The 21760-nt window shown below is 46.5% G+C and overlaps 1 protein-coding gene across 7 annotated transcripts in view; it reads right to left on the minus strand.

The window, feature by feature from the left end:
* The window catches only part of DDX11 (DEAD/H-box helicase 11), a 35155-nt gene that overhangs the window by 5166 nt on the left and 8229 nt on the right, over positions 1 to 21760 (minus strand). For all 7 annotated transcript variants that reach the window (XM_079992345.1, XM_079992346.1, XM_079992347.1 and 4 more), the window contains 16 exons: positions 21041 to 21092; positions 20353 to 20460; positions 17804 to 17891; positions 14753 to 14958; positions 13507 to 13659; positions 13331 to 13377; positions 12376 to 12455; positions 10992 to 11036; positions 10799 to 10866; positions 9028 to 9066; positions 7813 to 7933; positions 7084 to 7218; positions 6528 to 6640; positions 2886 to 2958; positions 1169 to 1272; positions 373 to 522 (listed from right to left, as the gene is read on the minus strand). In XM_079992345.1, coding sequence (XP_079848471.1) covers positions 373 to 522; positions 1169 to 1272; positions 2886 to 2958; positions 6528 to 6640; positions 7084 to 7218; positions 7813 to 7933; positions 9028 to 9066; positions 10799 to 10866; positions 10992 to 11036; positions 12376 to 12455; positions 13331 to 13377; positions 13507 to 13659; positions 14753 to 14958; positions 17804 to 17891; positions 20353 to 20460; positions 21041 to 21092 — 1582 coding nt within the window. The remainder of the gene's footprint in view (positions 1 to 372; positions 523 to 1168; positions 1273 to 2885; positions 2959 to 6527; positions 6641 to 7083; positions 7219 to 7812; positions 7934 to 9027; positions 9067 to 10798; positions 10867 to 10991; positions 11037 to 12375; positions 12456 to 13330; positions 13378 to 13506; positions 13660 to 14752; positions 14959 to 17803; positions 17892 to 20352; positions 20461 to 21040; positions 21093 to 21760) is intronic.

Genomic DNA, 21760 nt, shown 5'->3' on the forward strand with positions numbered 1-21760 from the left:
CTTAATTTTCGATTTGCAAAATAAATTTCAAATGGCCCTCATCTCTGGGCTCTTGTCTGCCTCCACTGCAAACGAGCCAAGCTTGCTGCGCTTTGAGAAAGCATGGAGCAGTGCTTAATCTAATTTAGACCCAAGTACACCAATCAGTCGCCCAGCAAGTATTGCTTATTCATTAGTGGGGGGGGGGGCGGTTGGAGGGGAATTGGACATATAAACAAACATCCTCTCTGCTTCACTGTGCAGGCAGCGGGAACAACTCAAGGAGAGGGAACAAAAAACAGAGCCGAGGACTGTAATCAGCCAATAATGTTTTGATTCCGGAACGAATGGCTTCCGCTTAAAAGCACCAACAGCACCAGGCTGAGCAATTACCTTCTTTTTAGAGGCCAGCTGGGTAAGCACCCCGGTCTTCTCCCAATGCGTATAAACCTGCTTCTCGTACTCGTAAGAGGGGAAGAAGCACACCACACCACCAGGGACGACGTTGCACAGGTTGCAGAGGATCCGCCCTGCCTCAGCCATCTAAAGAGAGAAAAGAAGCCACCACAATCTTTAGGGCACCGGATTCAAAAGCCACTGCCTGTTGAATAAACACTCACAAACCTCTTATTGATAACATCTAGATAGATAAATTAAGGATCTGCACAGTTTTGTAACATGCAGAAAATAACATTTGTTGATAAACCAGAGAGAGGAGCTGAGGGAAGTCTGGGGGGGGGGGTCAGGAGAGGGGGGGCTTTATTTTGGGGAGGGAGGGGAAAATGGGGGGATTTTTAAGGATATGTTTTTTGATAAAATGTTATGTTGAAATTACTAATAAAAATATTTAAAATAACAAAACAAAAGCCACTGCCTGTATTAAATATTAGGCCCAGAGGAAGGGGCCAGCCCTCAAGCCCCACCCACTACCCTCCTCTCCTTCATCCCGATGGTCCTAGCAGCGGCTTATTATTTTGTACGGAGCGCATTGCGAGTTCTGAAAAGGCTATCGGAATGGAGTAGGTTTTGCTACATCCAAACTGCTGCTGTGATAACAGAATGCTGGGCTCGATGAGTGCCTGGTCTAATCCAGCAAGGCCTGTTGCATCTCTCTCCCCCCCCCCCCCAGCAAGCTCAAAACAGGAAGTGACATATCTTGAACAGTCAAAGTAATGGGACAGATACTGACCATCTGAGGTAGGCCTCGCTTCTCATAGGTGAATTCCAGCTGCTGGTTGGATGGGCCGCTGCAGAGGATGATGGGTAAAATGTTGTCTGGAGGAATCACGTGACCTGACAACATATAAGCAGGCAGAAGGAATGAGAGGGAGTGGAGCTCAACAGCCATCCTTCTTCATAGCCGCCTGGAAGCAAAGCCGTACCCGAGCCCACCTTTGGACCCACAGGCCACCACAAGATTTCAGTGGTCAAGCAAACTGTGTGGTAAAAGGACCCCTGACCATTAGGTCCAGTCAGGACCGACTCTGGGATTGTGGCGCTCATCTCGCTTTATTGGCCAAAGGAGCCGGCGTACAGCTTCTGGGTCATGTGGCCAGCAGGACTAGGCCGCTTCTGGCGAACCAGACCAGTGCACGGAAACGCCGTTTACCTTCCCGCTGAAGCGGTACCTATTTATCTACTTGCACTTTGATGTGCTTTCGGACTGCTAGGTTGGCAGGTATAGGAACCGAACAACGGGAGCTCACCCCGTCATGGGGATTCGAACCACCGACCTTCTGATCGGCAAGTCCTAGGCTCTGTGGTTTAACCCACAGCGCCACCCGCATCCCTAAATTGTGTGGTAGAGTCACCTTAAAGAGAGCCACTAAAAACACAAGGTGTAATTTAATCAGAGCAAGGATTCCTTACTCCCTGACTGAACGCTTGAAAGTCACAACTGAAGGGGTGACACAGGAAGCAAGGTGGGATGTGTGTTTGGCCCTGACACCTGTACATAACACAAGCAGCTGTGGATTCTCATAGCAAGCACTGATTCTGTCTGGGGACTGGCATGAGCCACGCTGAGTGCTGATTTTGTGACATTTCTTCTCAGCCTGGAGATCTGTAAACAGGCATATTTCCATGGCGACACCCACGCCTTCAAGATTCTCTCCTCCTAAAGAAACGGGTCCTTGAAACAATGCCCTGAATCACTCCTACTTTGGCAAGCAGGAGAGAAAGATCATTTGGCTCTTAACTATCATATGCTAATAGCAAATTGAATTACCCAAGTGTAAATCCTTACACAGCCCAAAGGGCACCACCCACAAACAAAACTGGGGGAGGTAGGAATGCTTAGGGAAACCCCAAAGTTTGAGAAGTACAAAAAGAGAGAGAGAAAGCCTAAGTGGACATCACACACACACACACTCAACAGTCCAAAGCAGACAAATTCCCAGTGGGGGCTCAGTGGGGGACTTGGGGGGCATGGATTGGAGTTTGCTGGAAGCAGGCATGGCTGGCTGGAACCCTGAATGGGAGCAGTGTTTTGTTGCAGGTCCCACTTGTCCCAAACATGATGTCCCTGTCCTACACAGTCATGTTCATATGGCAGGAAGCCCTAGTTGATTCAATGGAACTTGCAGCCATCATTGCATTTTCCATTTTGGGTCTTTAAAGTGGAGGGAGGAAGACAGCTGTTCTGGCCCTTTTGCTTTCAGCTTATTGCAAGTACAGCCGCATTCGCCAGTATGGATGCTGCCAGGGATTCCCCGTGTAAAGTGGTGCTGGAGGTGGGAGGCCACTGGGCTGCAGCATTTCGGCAGGCAAGGATGAAGCAGGGAACGTTTTGCTACACACAGTGCCATAGTAACAGGCAGGCAGGGTCCATCTGCCCACTGCAATTTGCTGGATGATAATAGTAATTTCAAAAGCACTCCTTTCCCTTCCCTGTCTCCCAGGCTCACCGCAGGAGAACTCCTCGACCCTGTCGGCACCGACACCAGCACAGACAAGCAGTTGCTCCCGGAAATCAGCCACCTGCAAGTCACAAGGCTTTCATAAAAAAACAGGAAGGCTCAAGCAGTAGGCAGGGCTAGATGGGCTCGTGTGCTCTGCCCTTGATTTTGGCCAAGGTCACCCAAGTCCTCCTACCCTGAAACCAAATCCTGCTACCATGTAGGAAGCTGCTGTATATACACCAGTTCATGCTACTTGTCCATAGAGCCCAATATTGTCTGCTCTGCTGGCAGCAGCTCTAAAGAGCTCTGCTAGTTGAGATCTTTTTAAGTGTAAATTGCAAGAACTGGACCTGGGTGTCCTGCATGCCAGGAATGAGCTCCCTTAACAAACTATGGTCCAGTCAGACACACTGACCCATTGCACCACGGAAAGAAGCCATTCAAGAGACTGAACCAACCTTCTCAGCATATCGCCTCCCTGTTTCTGAGATGCCTACAGAACCTCCCAGAATCTCTTTCACCCACAAGGCAAATATTTCAATGGTGCACTGTAGTAATATTCAGCTGTGGTTGCTAGCCTGCCCTGTGACTTCAGCTGCTGTCAAGCTAGCTTTTATGATTTATAGCTGTTTTTCTGCAATTTTATTGAATCTGTATCTTGTCATCTGCCCTGGGAATCTGCTAAAATGAAAGGTGGGTTATAAATGCACCTAATAAAATAAATAAGCAAAACAAAGAGCAGGTCCATCTCTTTCCATTGCATCTCCAGAGCCCACGAGCAAGAGAGCAACTTTCTAGTAAATTTACATCTCTGGTGTGTGGTCTTTTCTTAATTTTTTTTCTGGGCTCCACTATGTTTTAAACTGTTGTTACTTACTTTGAATATTTTGGAACTTTAAAAGAAGTTTTAAAGTATTAATGTTGTATTATCTTGATTTTATGCTCTATAAATGCCTCGAACAGACTTTGTTCAGAAAGGCAGCCTAAAATAAGTAACGTTCAAAAACAACATTCAGAAACCCTCAGTGAAAAGTCCTTCAGATAATGTCTGCGTGGCAAGACAAACCCAGATTTGCAAACTATCCTTTTAAGGCTGGCTATACACCAGCAGGTTGTCAACATCGCAACTGAACTGTGACACCAACCAGTTGTGTGCCGCATGTGGAAGACCAAAGTGGCATTTGCACCACAAGGTTGGTGTAATTATTAGGCTGCATCCAGAAGAGTAAATGGCCACAAGATCATTTGCAAAGCTTGTGCCCTCCCCACACTTCAGGAATACAGCGCATACCCTGACCATTTCTCTTATTTCTGTCCCATCTGACTTGCTTTTCCGGATGGTGCAACACTATCTCTCTCAGTCCCACTGGCCATGCTAGGAAATGAAGTACAGTACTGCCACCAAGTGGCTCCTTCATCACATCGTCAGATTTTATTGTATTCCTTTCTATATTGCAAACACAGAACCATTAGATTTGGAAGGGACCCCTGGGGTCATCTAGCCCAAACCCCTGCAATGCAGGAAACTGCAGAACCCCATCCAGTTTGAAACCATACCAAACCCAGCTTAGCTTTGCAAATGTGCTAACTGTTTTATTGCTGCACTGCTAGGAGAACATTATCAGATTTCAGTTAAAAGCGAAACATCCTAAAAAATAAAAAACTGAAGCAAGATGTATTCAAGAGAACAGCAAGGACAAAATGGGCCATCTAACAATGTTTTTTTTTAAACAAATGCATCTTTTTTTCTTAAGATGATTTGCTGAAGTAACTAAGCCTTTATTGTTGGCACCTAAAGCTCACAGCAGATGGTGCCAGCTTGATGTCATGAGGCAGAGAGTTCCACAGTCCCCATGACGCCACACTCAACTTCTCGTCATGGACAGCTGACATGCCTCAGTGGCCGAATACGAAGACTGTGCAGTGGTCAAGGTAATAAGGTGGCCTTTTTAAGTACATAGGAAGCTGCCTTATACAGAGTCAAGCAATTGGTCCATCTAGCTTAGTACTGTCTACACTGACCGGCAGCAGCTCTCCAGGATTTCAGGTAGAGGTCTTCTACCAGCCCTACTTAGAGATGCTGGGGACTGAACCTGGAGCCTTCCACACGCAGAGATGCTCTACCACTGAGCTGCAGTCCTCCCTCACAGTACACAGAAGCCAGGTTGCTTTGGGCTTTATAAACCAATGTTAAGGCCTTGGAGACAGAGCACGGGCAGCCAGCGCAGCTCCATAATCATAAGCACTGTTTTTATCCTAGTTGCAGAATTTGGAGCAGGAAGTATTGTAACCTTGCCCAACGGGGGGCTCGAACCCACAATGTCTCATGCTCTACCAACTGAGCTATGCGCTGTCAAAGCCCCTCCTCCTCCCTCTTCCCCAGTTATGAAGGGGCTTGTACTGGCCTTGTATGGTACAGCTTAGAGCTATGGGGCTGTAAAGAAATCCATACCAACAATTTTCATACCTAGTTATACGACCATATGAAGCTGACTTAGACCAGATGAGACCACTGGCTTCATCTACCTCGGCATTGTGCCCACTGACTGACGGCAGCTCTACAGGGTTTCAGACCGTGAACATTCCCAGCCCTACGTGGAGATGCCAGGGATTGAATTTGGGATCTCGTGCACACACATTAAGCAGGAAAGCAGAAGTAACAAAAACATTCCTCCCTGACTTTTGAAACATGCAAGACAGCACAGCCCCCTTCCAACTGGGATTGCTGGTTAACTATACACCCAAGGTTTACTCCTTTCCCCACCCCCTATATTCTGCAGCTCCGCTTATACGCTGCCAGCAGCTGGGGCTCAGATGCAAAAAGCCTGGCAGAGACTGGTCCTGCCACCATGGTGTTACTGAAATCCTGATTTTTCTGAAATGACCCCTCCTGGCAAGATCACCGCTTGAAGGTCAAACACAAGAGGCTAAGGATCCAGGAGTTATCAAAAGCAGCAGGCAGCCTGAAGAAATAGGGCAAAGAAGCACAGGCTTGAATTTCAAGCTTCTAATAAATAATAATAATAATAATAATAATGTGAATAATAATAATAATAATAATGATGATGATGATGATGATGATGATGTGAGCCAAAGACTCAAGGAGGCACCTTATAAACCTAGCAGACTCTGTTCTTTTGCCAGGAAGGGCCTGCTCCATAAAGGTTATGCAGTATTTGCTTAGGTTGTGTACACCACCAGTTTAAAGTGGATTTGGGGCCTCCAGTTGTGCAAGTGTTTGACACCATCCACATAATGTTGTCATCCAAGGGGAAGCCTACACTCCCCCTCCAACGCTTATTTAATTCAGATTTTCCTGAGCCTTCGATAACATGATAGGAGAGGAAAAACCTGACATAAAATTGTTACCCAAAGGAGAGCATTCTGGAAGTGCATTATGTGAGCTTTCCCCTGCCCCCTCTTTATGTGCATGGTGATTGATGGGTCCCATCTATCACCAAGGTTACAATACTTCCTGCTCCAAATTCTGCAACTAGGATAAAAGCAGTGCAACTTCGTTGGTTAACCTTCAGTGTGAGTTCACAGCTTCCTAAAGACAGCATGTAGCCCCTTCTACCACTGCCTGCTTGTAAGCAACCGCTCCTCAGATCAAACAAAAGTCTAGAGGTGTCAAGAAATGTCTCTCACCGGCTGCATGGTGCCTCCAGCAATGACCACGGCCCGACACTCCTTCAGCACCTGGGCAAAGTGCACCGCCGGATTCAGAAGAAGAAACTTGAGGCTGCTCTGAGCTAAAGTGCCTGGAAAAGGAAAACAGAATCGTAGAATTGGAAGGGACCCCAAGAGCCATCTAGTCCAATCCCCAGCATTGCAGGAATCTCAGCTAAAGCATCCCTGACAGTGGGCCATCCATCTACCCAACACTGTAATTTCGCCTAAAGATATATTTTGAGAGCATTGGGGGCGGGGGGGGGGGGGTTGACAGCACCATCGCTGCCTGTACCAGAAGAGCACTGTTGGTTTTCCTGTCCAACTTCTGGCTCCAAGCAAACAGATCCTTGCGGATTTTCAGGCTGCTTTGAACTAAACTGGGGGGGGGGGGGACTCTTTCAAGGAGAGTGGCTTCTCGCAGAAGCAAGTGGCTTTTCAATCCTTGGCCCAGGCCTCGATCTATACTAGCAACTGAAATTTTAGTTAGTTAAATAATGTACTTAAAACATACACCCATCAACTTGCCCCGTACCTTGCCGGGTGAGGATGACTCTTCCATCTTGGTTTGCGTTTGTGAGCGCAGCCAGGAACCCCTCAATGTGCATTAGGGGAGATGCCATTTTTGGCTGCTCATCCTCAGCCTCTCCAGGGGAGCTGTGTTGAGTCCCTGCAGACCAAAAGAGCAACCTCAGCTGGTGAATTTAGTGCCACAAAGCCAGGGGATGCTCAGCAGCTAGGAGGGTAACAAGCTCAGAAGACCATTTTCGTTCATACCACATCTGAAAATTGTTAATGAGATCAAGCAGAGAAACTGATGAAACTCTTGCCAATGCACGTTTTCTGCTCGTGGTCTAAGTGCCCTGTGTAAAAATGCCCACAGCCCCATCAAAACTTAATTTATTTTGGAAAGAAGGAAAAAATTTAAGCTGTTTCCCCCTAACTGAAGAAACGGCATTCAGGAAACAGCTTCGGTAAATTAACTTGCTCCCCAGGGTGGAGTGAATGGACACACCCTGGTCCACATGGACCTGACGCTCTTGCATGCTTGAAAAGGCCCCATTCATTTCCACTGAATGAGGAAACCCATACATGTAAAAGAATACATGTGGGTCCTCTGATTCCATTGAGAGGAAGGGCAGCACACACAGGCAGAGAATACACCAGCATCCGATCCATGGGGTTACGAAATCACTGCACTGGCAACCATTATAATTGGTTCTGCCTTTTCTAGCCCATTTCACAACTCAACACCTGAGCCCACCTTCCTTCTCTTGCCTCTTGTTCAAGGTTTGCAGGAAATTCTGCAAGCCCGATATCTTCTGGTCTTCTTTCCGAGTTTTCAGAGCTCCAGACGCCCCATACCTTTCGATAAAGCCAAAGAGCTGCCAAAATGTAGACAGATTAGAAGTAGTATTAAGGTATTGCCCATAACAACTGGTTCTACGCTCAGGGACCTTTGCTGCAAAGTCTGCAGAATCTCGCATGGTAAAACTTTAGAACCCACTGCAACTTCTACATTCAGACAATGTACAGGTTTGGCTATAAAGTGATGCCCAATTGGCTGGGAACACTGTAGAAAGGAGATGAAATGTATTTTATGCTATTCATTCTTTGTTAAGCTTATTGTTGTTGTTGTTGTACTGTACAGTGGTGCCCCGCAAGACGAATGCCTCGCAAAACGAAAGCCTCGCAAGACGAAAAACCCGCTAGACGAAAGGGTTTTCCGTTTTTCGAGGCGCTTCGCAAGACGAATTTCTCTATGGGCTTGCTTCGCAAGACGAAAACGTCTTGCGAGTCTTGCGATTTTTTTCGCTCCCCCCCTTTTTCTAAGTCGCTAATAGCCGCTAATAGCCGCTTAGCCGCTAATAGCGCTAATCCGCTAATAGGGTTGCTTCGCAAGACGAAAAAACTGCAAGACGAAGAGACTCGCGGAACGGATTCTTTTCGTCTTGCAAGGCACCACTGTATTATTATCTTGCATTTTTATTCCTCTTTGTGGCTGTTTTAATTATTATTTTACTTTGATATTTTGCTTGTTGCATTTGCAAATCTTATAAAAACATTTTTTTAAAAAGAGTAAGGAGACAGAAGCCCTAACCAGGAATAAAATGGTATTAAAGCAGCAGCAGATATGGGAACAGACAAAAAAAAATTAAAACAATACTTTCATTATTAATTTCCACCCCCAGAAAATAGTCCCCTCCCCAGTGCTACCTTTTTGCTCTGAAAATTCAAACTAGCAACCATTCAGAGCAACTTCATATAAGTGACCTTTTGTGTGAAATTGCAGAAATCAGTTCCATTAAGTACCTCGGATTTTCTTTACAGGGGAGAAAGGGGGGGAGAGTTTCTAGTCCCCACGACTGCAGAGAGAAACCTGCAAAAATGTTGCAGCAACAAGCAGCTTTCGTACAGGCATCTGAGCAGAAAGTACCTGCCCCCATTCTAGCAGAATAAAAGGCAGAAAGAACAATACCTTCCTGCTGATGAGGCTTTTCGCACAATAGTGTTGAACCTGTTGGAAAAGAGAAAGAACACACAATGGAACGCTCTTACTCATCTTATTTGCTTAGTTCCATATCCCAGCCGCCTCTGTTCAACTGTCACAACTCAACTACTTTTATTAGTTGCTCCAGCAGAAGACTGAACTACACTTCACTTAACAGGTTTAAGTTAGAGGTGGATTTGTAAAAGGCAGAAGCAAGCAGTCCTCCAAAGGATTCCTACCACGCTCCAAGGATGCTCAAGCTTTGAGAGTTGCCACTCTGCCACTGCCAAGCATGTGGCTGGCTCTTCCAGAAGGAGAAAGTCCTTGATCATTGTTAAGTAGCATACACATGCATTTTCTTCTGGAAAGATGGAGTATGTGCCTTGCTAGTAGAAAACCAGCACCGTAGAGAGGAAGTGGGGTAAACGTTTCCCCCCCTTCCTGATGTGCTAGGTTTGCATGCATGGAGTATATAATTTTTAATGCTTCTCCAAATAAGAGCAGAGCTGACACACAGTCAGAAACAGAGTAGACCATTTTATATTATCATTCTGGTTAGATCAGGCCAGGTTTCAATAGAGGATAAAAGAGGGAATTGACCAAAATAATAAACTGGGGGGGGGGGGGTGTCAAATAAATTTGAAATGGGTCCCATACCACTGGTTGGGTGGTCCCTGGGTCTGGTAAAGCCTAAAGACCTCTGGTGGAAACAAGAGGTCTGTTATAATATCCAATTTTGCATATTTAAAAGATCTAGATCCTAGCCTCAAGTGCAGCCATTTCCAGAATAGTTTCCAGAATAGGTTACCTTACCTAGCTTCTGCTGTCTGCCTTTGACACCTGACATTCCGTTTGTAAACTGTTTGAATTGGTTTTAATACTGCGTTTTTATATTGTTTTCACCTGCCCAAAGACCTTATGCTGATGGGCAGGAAAGAAATTCAAGAAACCCTATGAATAAGTTTTTAAAAGTGTAATACTACAAACCAGCGTAGATAATATCTATTAAAATAAACTCAGAAGATGCTGCAGATGATTCAAGCAGACCTATCTCACATAAACGCCTGGGAAAACAGGTTATGTTTTAAGCTGGCACCGGAAGGAGAATGTTGCCAACGCCAGGGCAGGGCCAGAGCTCAGTGGTGGGGAATCTGATTTGCATGCAAAAGGTCCCAGGTTCAATGCCTGGCATCTTCAAGGAGGGCTGGGAACATCCTCTGCCTGAAATTCTGGAGCCATTGCCAGTTAATGAAGACGATACAGTGCTAGATGGAACAATTTGGTATAAGGCAGTTCCCTATTGTCCTTACTTCCATGGGGAGGGCATTCCACAGCCAGGAATAGGCCTTCTCACATGCTACCACTCACTTTCCCATCCCTGAATATCAGGAAGCCCCACCCCCCGCACTGTGGATGACACCTGGAACTTCTTGTTCATGAAAACAGGGGGAGCTGACTAAAGGGAACACCACCACTTTAAACTTCGTTGCTTAACAAGTCCAGAGGAGAAAATAAAAACACATACTGGAATGCAGTATGTTTTGATTTGGAAACAGAGCATATTATTATTATTATTATTAAGATTTATATACCACCCTTCATCAAAAGATCTCAGGGTGGTTCACAAGCTAAAAATACAAATAAGTAGTTGAAACAAAAACAACAAAACACTCTTCAGAGCTTGGATGTGGGTTCTCAGCTTCACACAAATCCTATCAGCACAATTCCAGACACTGGAACAAACCAATCCATTCCTAACCTTGAAGAGGTTGATGTTGTCTATCTGGCACTGGAACAGAAAGTCATTGATAGATTTCAGCTGCACCTCTGAGTGGACGGAAAAGAGAGAAAGAATGAATTCTCCTAGAGAAATATTGCTTATTCACTCCCAATTAGGTACCCCATATATCCAGCTGACCCATGTCATTTCAGACATTGGAGGCATGACGTACCTGCTTGTGGAATGCTCTGAGTGTTTGGATTCTGATTTGTATTTCCTGTAGAACACAAAGAAGAGCAGAGCAATGAGAAACAGTTTACAAAAAAGCCACTCTGAATTAAAAGCGCTGTTTCCCGAAAAATCCTAAACAGGGAGCTAAGATGACAAGGGAGGAATCCTAAGTGCACATATTAGACCACACATGCCACTGAAAACAGGGGGTGACTTCCGAGTTGCCATGCTTAGGATTCTGCCGTAAAAAGAATCATTTACAGCTGCTGCCTAGAAACTGGTACCTGGAGTACCGTGTCTACTTCCGGGTTCAACATATGATTTCTGTTTATTTTTTTAAAACTGGAGTATGTCCGAAGTGAGCTATCAGGTGAGGGATCAGGAAACCACGTCTATATGAGGGAACAGGTGAAAAATGTGGTTAAGATACTAAAGGGAGACATGAGAGCCTTCAAATAACTGCAGATGAGCAGACTTGCCCTCTGTTGCTCCAGAAGGACTCATAGGTGGAAATGGAAAGGAAGCAGATTTCAGCCAAACTTGAGAAGGCACTAAGACACTAAGCTATTTGACAGTGGAATAGACTGCCTTGAGGTGGGATGATGGGCTCTCCATTGCAGGGGACGGCCAACCACTTGTCAAGGATGCTATAGCTGCAGACCCCTACACTGAGCATGAGGCAGAAGTAGATGATGTCTAAGAGGCCACGCAATTCTGAAGTTCTGTCACTCTCCAAGGCTGCCACCTAGAAGGAAACGTTTCGTTCCAGTGCTGTGCATTCACGGCTGTATCCCCCCCTAAACACAGATTCCAATTTGCTTCTCATTAAAGGGCTTATTGCATTTGTACATGCTTTAAAAAAATAATTCAACAAGCAATTTGGAATTTGATTACATTAAGCTGGTAGCAAGTTCGGTAAATACAGGAAGTTGACTTAATTATATGGCGTATAGCCAAAGCACGAGCAGACACCGGGGGGGGGGGACCCACGTGCAATAAGCAGATTCCTCTTTATGCACCTCTTAAAAAAAACCTTCATTTAGCTGCATAGTTTCCTGTTATAATGAACAAAAATGGCAACCGAGAAAAGGTTGAGGCAGAAGTGGAAAACAGAGGTGACCGAAGGAGGACAAGGTCAGTACAGGCAACTGGGACTGTTCAGGCTCTCCTAAACTTTTCTGGGATCCATTGCTCTTGCATATTCACACAGAAGAAAATTCAGAGGCTCCCAGAGCAATGGGAGCCCATATAATGAGGGATCAGCTTCACCTCCCTTGAGACAAACACTGTCTCTCAAAGTCTGGTTTGGCTTGATGCCTTTGAGGAAAGTAGCAGGAACCTGTTCCCACCAGAGTGGAAACCAACAAACCCACATTCTCTCTTACCTCCAAGAACAGCCACAAACTTCTCCAGCAGAAACAGAATCTGCTTAATGTACATCAGGTTCTTTGCTTTCAAGCGCTTCCTATTACAGAAATAAAACAGTGTCTCAATGCGAACAGGCAGTGCTCCTGACACAACAGAGCTACATTGGGGTTTAGAATTATGCCCCTGGTGGAGAGAATGAAGCCCTTGGTGGTGAATAAACACTGCCACGTATAGACAGGCAACTATGACTGGCATCTTACTGTAACAGCAAACCACGTATTGCTGTTTCATGGATGAGCAACCTCATCTTGGGACTTGCATGCTCCCCCTCCTTTCTTCATCATGCAAAGAGAGAATATAGTTTTAAATTGTTTTACACTATCTCTGCTAGAAGGAAAGTTTTGTGCTGTGCTTTATGCTTGTTTTTGCATTTTCCCACAATTGAATTTTTAAAACATGGCTGAGCACGTGTGAGAAAACATGCACTGCAGTGCTCTACCCTGTTGTTCTACTGCTGCCACGCTATCCGAGGCGAAGCCATGGTTTGGCCTAGTGCTACATCCAAACCTAAGACTGTGGTTTGTCTCACTCCAGACAAACCAAGAGCAGTAAACCAAGAACAAACCTTTAGTTACTGTTTGTGGTTTGTCTGGAGTGAGACAAACCATAAGTTCTGAATTGGGTAGAACAGTAAGCCAAACCATGGCTTAGTCTTGCATAGTACAGCAGTAGCAGGTCCCAGGGAAGAGGGCTGTGGCTGCCATCTTACATCCAAGAGCCTACATGTTTGCTCACTGGTGCAAAGCCATGGTTTGGTTTTAGCATAATGTCCAAACTGAGCCATTTATAATGCTTGTTTCTACTTTGTAAGCCGCCTGATTAATTTTATAGATTGGCAGTCATGTAAATAGCAAAAAACCCTAGTTTCACACTGTGCTCAAACATGTCAACTCGAGTTGTAAATAGCTTTACCTGTAGCGCTCCATGTACTGCAACAGCTGGGAATGGGCACAGCACAGCTATAATAGAAATAAAATGTTGGCATTGAAGGCAGCTTAAAAGAAAAACCCACCACTGTGGAAATGTGAACTCTATGGTGGAAGACCAACAAACAAGCAGCAGAGCAGGGGCTCTGAGGTCTGGCTCACCTGAGAACCGCTAACCTGGGCACTGTAGATGCAGGTGAGGGTATCTATCAGATTGTGGGCTTCGTCAATGATCACCACCTGATCCTTCAGCTTGATCCCAGACGCACTTCTAGTAGCTCCATGCAGAAGCATTTGATATGGCAACACCACCAGCTGAAGGAGGGACACAGGCTCGGGTTACAAGGGTGATTTGTCACATTTATGGGACTAAAGGTAAGTAAGGTCCACCACACATGGTGCAAATGCATTCCCAAAACACACACACAAAAATTAAGTGTGAACAGGAAGTAGGGGCGAGATGCGTTTGCAAAGATGGACTACTTTCTAGTCCCCACTGAGTGTACTTTCAGTGGCAAACCCAAGGTTGCCAGTGCATAGCAGGCAAAAAGGTCCTGGGAGAGGCATATAAGGTAGGAGGCAAGAAACTGAGCCCTTTTCCTCCATAGTAGAGTTAGGCAACAGGGTGCCCTCCAGGTATCTTGTACTACAACTTCCATCATCCCCAGCTAGCAAGGTCAACGGTCAAGAATGATGGGCACTGCAGTCTACGTTCGCTACCGCTGCTCCAATAGGGCAACCATTCAAAAGGTGGGCACTACCAGGTTTCTGCTGCCAGGCAATTAAATCACTTTTGAGTTTGTTTGGAGGTTCTAGAAGGGGAGCGCAGCTATCGTATACCCTTGACCGAAGAACGGTACACTCCTTCTATCTGGGATGGTCGTCCTCTTCCACCGAGCGCACAGCTTCGGGAGGGACGCACATGGAGCGGTGAGGGAGATCAGCCAGCCAGATCAGCCAAATCAACCCTGGCGATCAATGGGGTGACAGATGTCGCAGCCAGATCGCCCTCACATCCCAATTAAATCACTTTTGGTTGATCTGATCTGGGCCGTATCCAACAGCGTCCCCTCCGCCGACGGAAAGCACTTTAATTAATCAGCAGCGATGGGGTGGAGGCAATTTCTGTAATTTATCTATCTCCCAACAGGACTAGGTCTTTCACATAGCCAATTAAGGCAACTGATGGTACTAGGAGAGGTAAACTATTTAGGTAATTCTAACAATTAGCAAACGTGAAGTCCAGGTTTGTGTACTTGGCTCTAAACCTGCTTTCGCCTACTTTATTTACAGCCCAGTGTTTGAGACACACACAAATGCAGCACCATGGTTTTCACCTGCCTTGCTCAAGAGCTGAAGAATTTGAGGCTAAAGGAAAGCGGCTGGTTTGTTTTTTTGTGAGGCTCACCTGAGCAGCTGGGATAGCATATCGGCTTCCATAATATGGGCAGGCCTTCATTCCCTTCCCCAGAGTCACCAGCTGCTCGATATCTTTCACCTCAACCAGAACTTCATCCCGAAGGAGCTGCATGGGCTCATAGGAGTAAAATGGACAAACTGTTCGGCTCACTCGCCTTTTCTTCTCTTCTGCCTCCTCTCCTGTGTTACTCTTCTCTGGAAGCGAAAAAGGTCAGAAAGAAGAGCTGTGAGAGCCAAATGGAAAGAGGCGTTCATATGAACGTGAGTGAAAGCAGTGCAAGGGGCCTTTCCTACAACAAAGGTGGGCAACCTTTTTTCTCTAGAGGGCCGATTCCCCTTGAGGGTAATCCACCAGGGGCTGCAAGCCGCTGGTGAGCAGAGATAAAAGTGCTCTGGGGACATGGCTGGCTGGAACCCTGAACAGGAGCACTCCATGCTGCAACATTTTACTGCAGGCCCCACTTTCCTGATGATGGTAGAACCTGCCATTGAATTGCACTATACAATACCACAAAGGCAACTATCTGTGAACAAACAATAAATGTCCATAAAAATGGCAAGTCATTTTAACTAACTGAAGGACATCATCCTCTTTCTATGCTCCTCCCGATGGGAACATGCAGATGGGGACAGATATACCCCTGCTTTAAGTCATTTACATGCTTTCTTCTCTTGTATATTATTTACTACAAAGCTTGATGACTACCGTATTTTTCACTCTATAGGACGCACTTTTTCCCCTTCAAAAATGAAGGGGAAATGTGTGTGCGTCCTATGGAGCGAAGACGCCATAGCCCCGCGACCCTCTCCCGGCTGGAGAGGTGACGCGCGGCTATGGCAGGAGCCTCTATAGTCGCGCTTCACCTCTCCAGCTGGGAGAGCGCGCGGGGGGCTAAAGCAGCCCCCTGAGACCCTCTCCCGGCTGGAGAGGTGACGCACGGCTATGGCAGGAGCCTCTATAGCCGCGTGTCACCTCTCCAGCTGGGAGAGCACACCCGGGGCTAAAGCAGTGCCCCCCCCCCGCGACCCTCTCCCGGCTATGGCAGGAGCCTCTTTAGCTGCGCGCCACCTCTCTAGCCGGGAGAGCCGCGTGGGACTAAAGAAGCCCCACTTACTCTCTCCCAGCTGGAGAAGTGACGTGCAACTATGGCAGCAGCCTCTCCGCTGCGCCTTTCCGCTGCTCCCTGACCTGCTCTTTGGGGCTGGTGGTGGGCTTCCCCCGTCAGCCCCAAAGAGCAGATCGAAAGGAACCTGAAGCCTGGAGAGTGAGAGGGGTCGTTGCGCACCGACCCCTCTTGCTCTCCAGGCTTCCAAGGTAGCCGTCTGAACGCACCTTAAACGGCACCTTTTAGAGCGGGAAAACAAGAGGGGGAAAATTCTTCCCCTCTCTGCGCAGCACCTCCTGCCGCTTCGCTGAAAGGGCGCTGGGCAGAGAGGGGGAGATTTTTTTTTCTTGTTCTCCCTCCTCTAAAACAAGGTGCGTCCTATTGTCCGGTGCGTCCTATGGTGCGAAAAATACGGTAAGGTCTTTAGCGATGTTGGAGCACTGAATCACTGGTATATCACAAGTGGGCTCTATTACTGCGTTTATAATTGTTCAAGATAAGATCTTTTTTGGAAAGAGAAGAAATGAGCACTGAACCACTGATATAATACAAGCGAACTCTTTATTTACTGTGTTTGCAATCGTTTAAGATAAAACCTATTTCAGGCACATACCTCCACATGTGGTGAGAGTGCCCCAAAAGCCAACCATTCTGGACAACAACCATATGAGAAATATGTAAAATAACCAAGCAAGTACAGTGGTGCCCCGCAAGACGAATGCCTCGCAAGACGGAAAACCCGCTAGACGAAAGGGTTTTCCGTTTTGGAGGTGCTTCGCAAAACGAATTTCCTATGGGCTTGCTTCGCAAGAATAAAATGTCTTGCGAGTTCCTGCGGGTTTTTTTCCTTTCCCCCCCTTTTTTCTAAGCCGCTAAGCCACTTATCTGCTTATCCGCTAAGCCGATAAGCCGCTAAAAGCCGCTAATAGCGCTAATCCGCTAAGCCGTCAATGGGCTTGCTTCGCAAGACGAAAAAACCGCTAGACGAAGAGACTCGCGGAACGGATTAATTTCGTCTTGCGAGGCACCACTGTATTAAAAATCACCCCAGAATTGGTCTTACTAAACATCTTCCAAGACAATAATGCCCACTTACACCACAAAGAACTCATAACCCACCTACTCTCAGCAGCCAGAAACATCATAACCAGACACTGGAGAGACCTGTCAGGAGTAAGCATGGACCAATGGTACCAAATAGTATGGGAAACAGCCTTACTAGAAAAATTAACCAATAAACTGAAACTGACATGGGGACAAATAGAAGAAGACGCCTTCACCCCGGTATGGCTCCCCTTTATCACACACACAGCCCAACAAGACAATGACAAAAATCCACAAACAGCATACAAATCAATAAGGCTAACCTGATCCAAAACACCCACCCACCCCACTCACACACGAAAACAAAGACCACCACAGCCGACCACAAATGAACAACCACACCCTAGGCCAACCCCAACCTCTCTCACCAACAAAAGAACACAAGTGAACACAAATCTCACCACAAGTGAACAGCAAAGAAGCTGCACAAACAACGCTGACACCAAACCCTACATATATTAAGTAAAATAGAAACATCGTCCCCAACCCCCCCCCACCTCCTTCACCCTTTTTTCCCTAATGTCTCATCAAAGGAAACTGATTTGTAAAAATGTTACATGGGGGGGGGGAATACGAGACATTGCACATACTTTTGTAAATCAAGAAAATCTTTAATAAAAAGACATTTTTTAAAAGATAAAACCTATTTGGGAAAGAAACTACGTTTGCAATTTTTATGGATGTTTATTGTTTGTTTACAGATAGATGCCTTTGTGATATTATCTTGTGTCGATTGCAGTAGTCATTGTATCACCAACCTGTTCCTTGTTTTATTGAAATACACTAGGCACCATTTAAGTCATTCTTCCCAGCATGTGACACTTTCCTACCATGTTTATTCTTCTGCATCTCCATACAACGGTCATTGATGAGCTGGACGGCTCCCAGGTGCCTCACTTCCTCGTTCACACAGAGGTTCTGAGACAGGTAAGGCAGGAAAAAGCAGAAACCAGTTACAAAAATAGAGAGACATTCACAACATACACGGAGCAGAATTACGAGAGGCGAATTGTTTGAGGTTTTCTCTCGGTTGAGACAAAATATAACAAACATTGAAAGACTTTATTAAAAATCCATAAAGCAGCATGTTAGAATAATTACTTATAAATAATGAAATAAAAGTAATAGGATTATGTTCCACAAGAATAATTGATTCATAATGTATGGGTTGTATTCAACCAAGATCTACTGAAATGAACCTAAGTTACCGTATTTTTCGCCCTATAGGGCGCACTTTTTCCCCTCCAAAAATAAAGGGGAAATCTGTGTGCGTCTTATGGGGCGAATGCAGGCTTTCGCTGAAGCCTGGAGAGCGAGAGGGGTCGGTGCGCACCGACCCCTCTCACTCTCCAGGCTTCAGGAAGCTATCAGCAAGCCTGGGGAGCCCGCGGGAGTTCCCACAGTGCTCCCTAGGCTGCGGATAGCACCCTGCTTGCCCGGAGCGCAGGGAGCGCTGAAGCAGAGCGCCCCGTGCTTTGGGCAGACATCGGGCCACCCCACAAGCTCGGGGGACAGCGGGGAGGCGCAGTGCCGCCATCCTGCTGTTCCCCGACCTGGTTTGGATTCCCCAACCTGGTTTTTGGGGGGAAATAAAGGGAATTTTTTTTTCCTTTATTCCCCCCCCCAAAAAAAAACTAGGTGCGTCCTATAGGACGAAAAATACGGTAGTTATGCCCCTCAACTTCAAGGGCTCTACTCAGAATCGGACTAGCACTGACTGCCGCCCTGTATAGTTATATACTTTTTTGTGTGTATGTATAGGTAAAAAATTAATAAACCATATTTAAATGTTTCCCCCTCCAGCACCTCAGAATCTTTGGAATGGAAAACTATTTGTGATTATCGTTTGTGTGGTATGAAGTGCCATAAGCATTGCAGACACACAAATCCAGGACGAAGGGTGTTCAGTATTTGTAATATCGCAAGGGTGTCATGCTGCTCAGTATCCAATTTCTTACTCAGAATTTGTATTTCTAAAGATGATTTTTCTGGTTTGCATCTTGAACATTTTAATTAAATAATTAAATAATTATCATTTCCACCCGCCCTTCAGTCTAAGGGCCCAGGGTGGGTTATGACCATTTAAAATGCAAAATTAATAACAATCTTTTTTTTTTAAAAAAAGAGAATACAGTCACAAAAATCAGGGTGAGTTCTAAAAATACAACAAACGGGGGTGGGGGGGTGGATGCAGCAATTCCTAACCTTGTGGTATTTCAATACCTATCTATCTATCTATCTATCTATCTATCTTTTTTAAAGCACTGTTTCAACCAGTGGCGTAGCGTGGGTTGTCAGCTCCCGGGGCAAGGCAAGTAATTTGCACCCCCTAACTCGTGGATTTGTGCCCCCTAACCCGTGGATTTGCACCCCCTAACCCGTGGATTTGCGCCCCCTAACCCTAACCCCCAGATGTTACGGCCGATGCGGCCGGCCCCCCCTGCACCCCCCATGCTACGCCACTGGTTTCAACTGCTCCTAAGTGCCACCAGGAAACTATTTCCATGCTAGGGAGTTCTAAGAATAGACACGATGAGGATCACAGGGTGTTTCCAGCAATCACAATACATTCAGTTCCTCCTCTTCTCCCCATAAACATTTAGAAAGGGAGACACGTGACATAGCATCATCACGCCAAGTTTTCCCTTGCCCCATTTTATTGACTGATGGGGGCAAGATCGCACAAGGCAAGCAGGATACTCCATACCCTTACTCAACAGCTCCACAGTGGTACCTCGGGTTACATACACTTCAGGTTAGACTCTGCTAACCCAGAAATAGTACCTTGGGTTAAGAACTTTGCTTCAGGATGAGAACATAAATCACACGGTGGTGGCGCAGCAGCAGCAGGAGTCCCCATAGGCTAAAGTGGTGCTTCAGGTTAAGAACAGTTTCAGGTTAAGAATGGACCTCCAGAACGAATTAAGTTCTTAACCCAAGGTACCACTGTATTAAAGAATTCAGCAAATGGATGGGGAGGGCACATACCACGTGTGGGCTGTGCTCCTCACCCTCGCCCCTGACCTTCACATTTTCAGCCCATTTTGAAGCCTCTCTGTAAGAGGATACACTGATAACAAAGTGGGGTGGGCAATCACCATAAAGCTTTCAAGTGCCTTAGGCTGAATGTGATTAGAACCTCCCTTCAGGAATGGAGGGCCAGGGCCAGTACGCAGACTGATGGTTGGGGCAGGGGCAGTGTGCACAGCCCTCACACATGTGGCTGAACACCTGGATGGACCAGGGAAGGGGAGGAGGAACTGGGAAAACAGCTAGCTAACTTTGATGGCAACCCAGTGGTCAGCATTGTCTAGTTCCACCCATAGGGAAATTTCATTAGCAACCCAGCTTCCCCAAGGAAAAGCAGAGGGCTACGCACCTGCCTAGACCCCAAGGAGACCAGTCGCGTCTCCTTGCCGAAAGGGCTCTTCTGAACCTCATGTACAAACTGAGCCAGCTGCGAATGTGTTCGGCTGCAGTAGTAAATCTGAGGAAGAGAAAAAGAGAAAAGAAACACAACCGGGAACCAATTCATACAGGGCCAGTTAAGATGTGATAGAAATGCAGGATTTGTGCTCTCTTTCCCTTGCTTCTGCAGTAGGACAGAGGCATCTGCAAGGCCTGCTCAAAGAATACAAAACTTTGGCTCCTGGGGGGCTCACTCTGGCCCAGAGTCAGCACTCACAGTGCTCAGGCAACTGCTTGGGCCCATGCATCTCAGAAGGGACCAAACAGCCAGAAGGGAAACATTTTGTATGCAACGGCATCAGCCTGACCCTGGGCTCACTAAAGGCAGATGTGAACATCATTTGAAAAATAGGCAAAACTCTTCTACTTGGTATGGAGTTCAGCAACTGAGATAGTGTCTGGACTGAAGGTAGGAGAGTCAGATGGGATTCTCACTGGATTTTAACTGTATTGTGTGTGTGTGTGCGCGCGCGCGCGCAGTTATCTAATTTGAGCCTTAGAAGCTGGGGGAATTCTTGCCAATTTGTCATGAAATTTCCCACCTACAGATTTGAAGGACAGCTGCTGGAGCAGGAACCAGATGCCCCTTGAAGCCTTACCTTAGTTACATGCTCCTCCTCTATATCTTCATCATCATCTACTTCACTTAACCTAAGGAGTGAAAGCACAATTGTGTCTCTTTCCTGTAGCCCCTCTGAAACATTTGTGTCATAATCCAGAGCACGTATGACACAGCGAACACCCTCTCTCCCCGTCTTTAAGCAGGTCTCTGTCCACATACGACAGAGCCAGCACATTCCTATTTAGCAATGGGAAAGCGCGAAAGAGGAAAAATGGAGTGGGGAGGACATAAGTTTCCCCTCATTTTTTCTGATAACTTTGCGGAACACCAGGGGGGAGGGAGAGACTTCCTATGAAATATTTTCTTTTACATTGAGTGAAATGCTTTTCAAGATACGCCATAAAAGACAATCCACAGCATTAGAGGAGGATTATTCTGGCATAAGGTAAAGGTAAAGGTACCCCTGTCCGTACGGGCCAGTCTTGACAGACTCTGGGGTTGTGCGCCCATCTCACTCAAGAGGCCAGGGGCCAGCGCTGTCCGGAGACACTTCCGGGTCACGTGGCCAGCGTGACAAAGCTGCATCTGGTGAGCCAGAGCCGCACACGGAAACGCCGTTTACCTTCCCGCTGGTAAGCGGTCCCTATTTATCTACTTGCACCCGGAGGTGCTTTCGAACTGCTAGGTTGGCAGGCGCTGGGACCGAGCAGCGGGAGCGCACCCCGCCGCAGGGATTCGAACCGCTGACCTTTCGTTC

Source organism: Podarcis cretensis (assembly GCF_951804945.1).
Source record: "Podarcis cretensis genome assembly, chromosome: 10".
Lineage (NCBI taxonomy): Eukaryota > Metazoa > Chordata > Lepidosauria > Squamata > Lacertidae > Podarcis > Podarcis cretensis.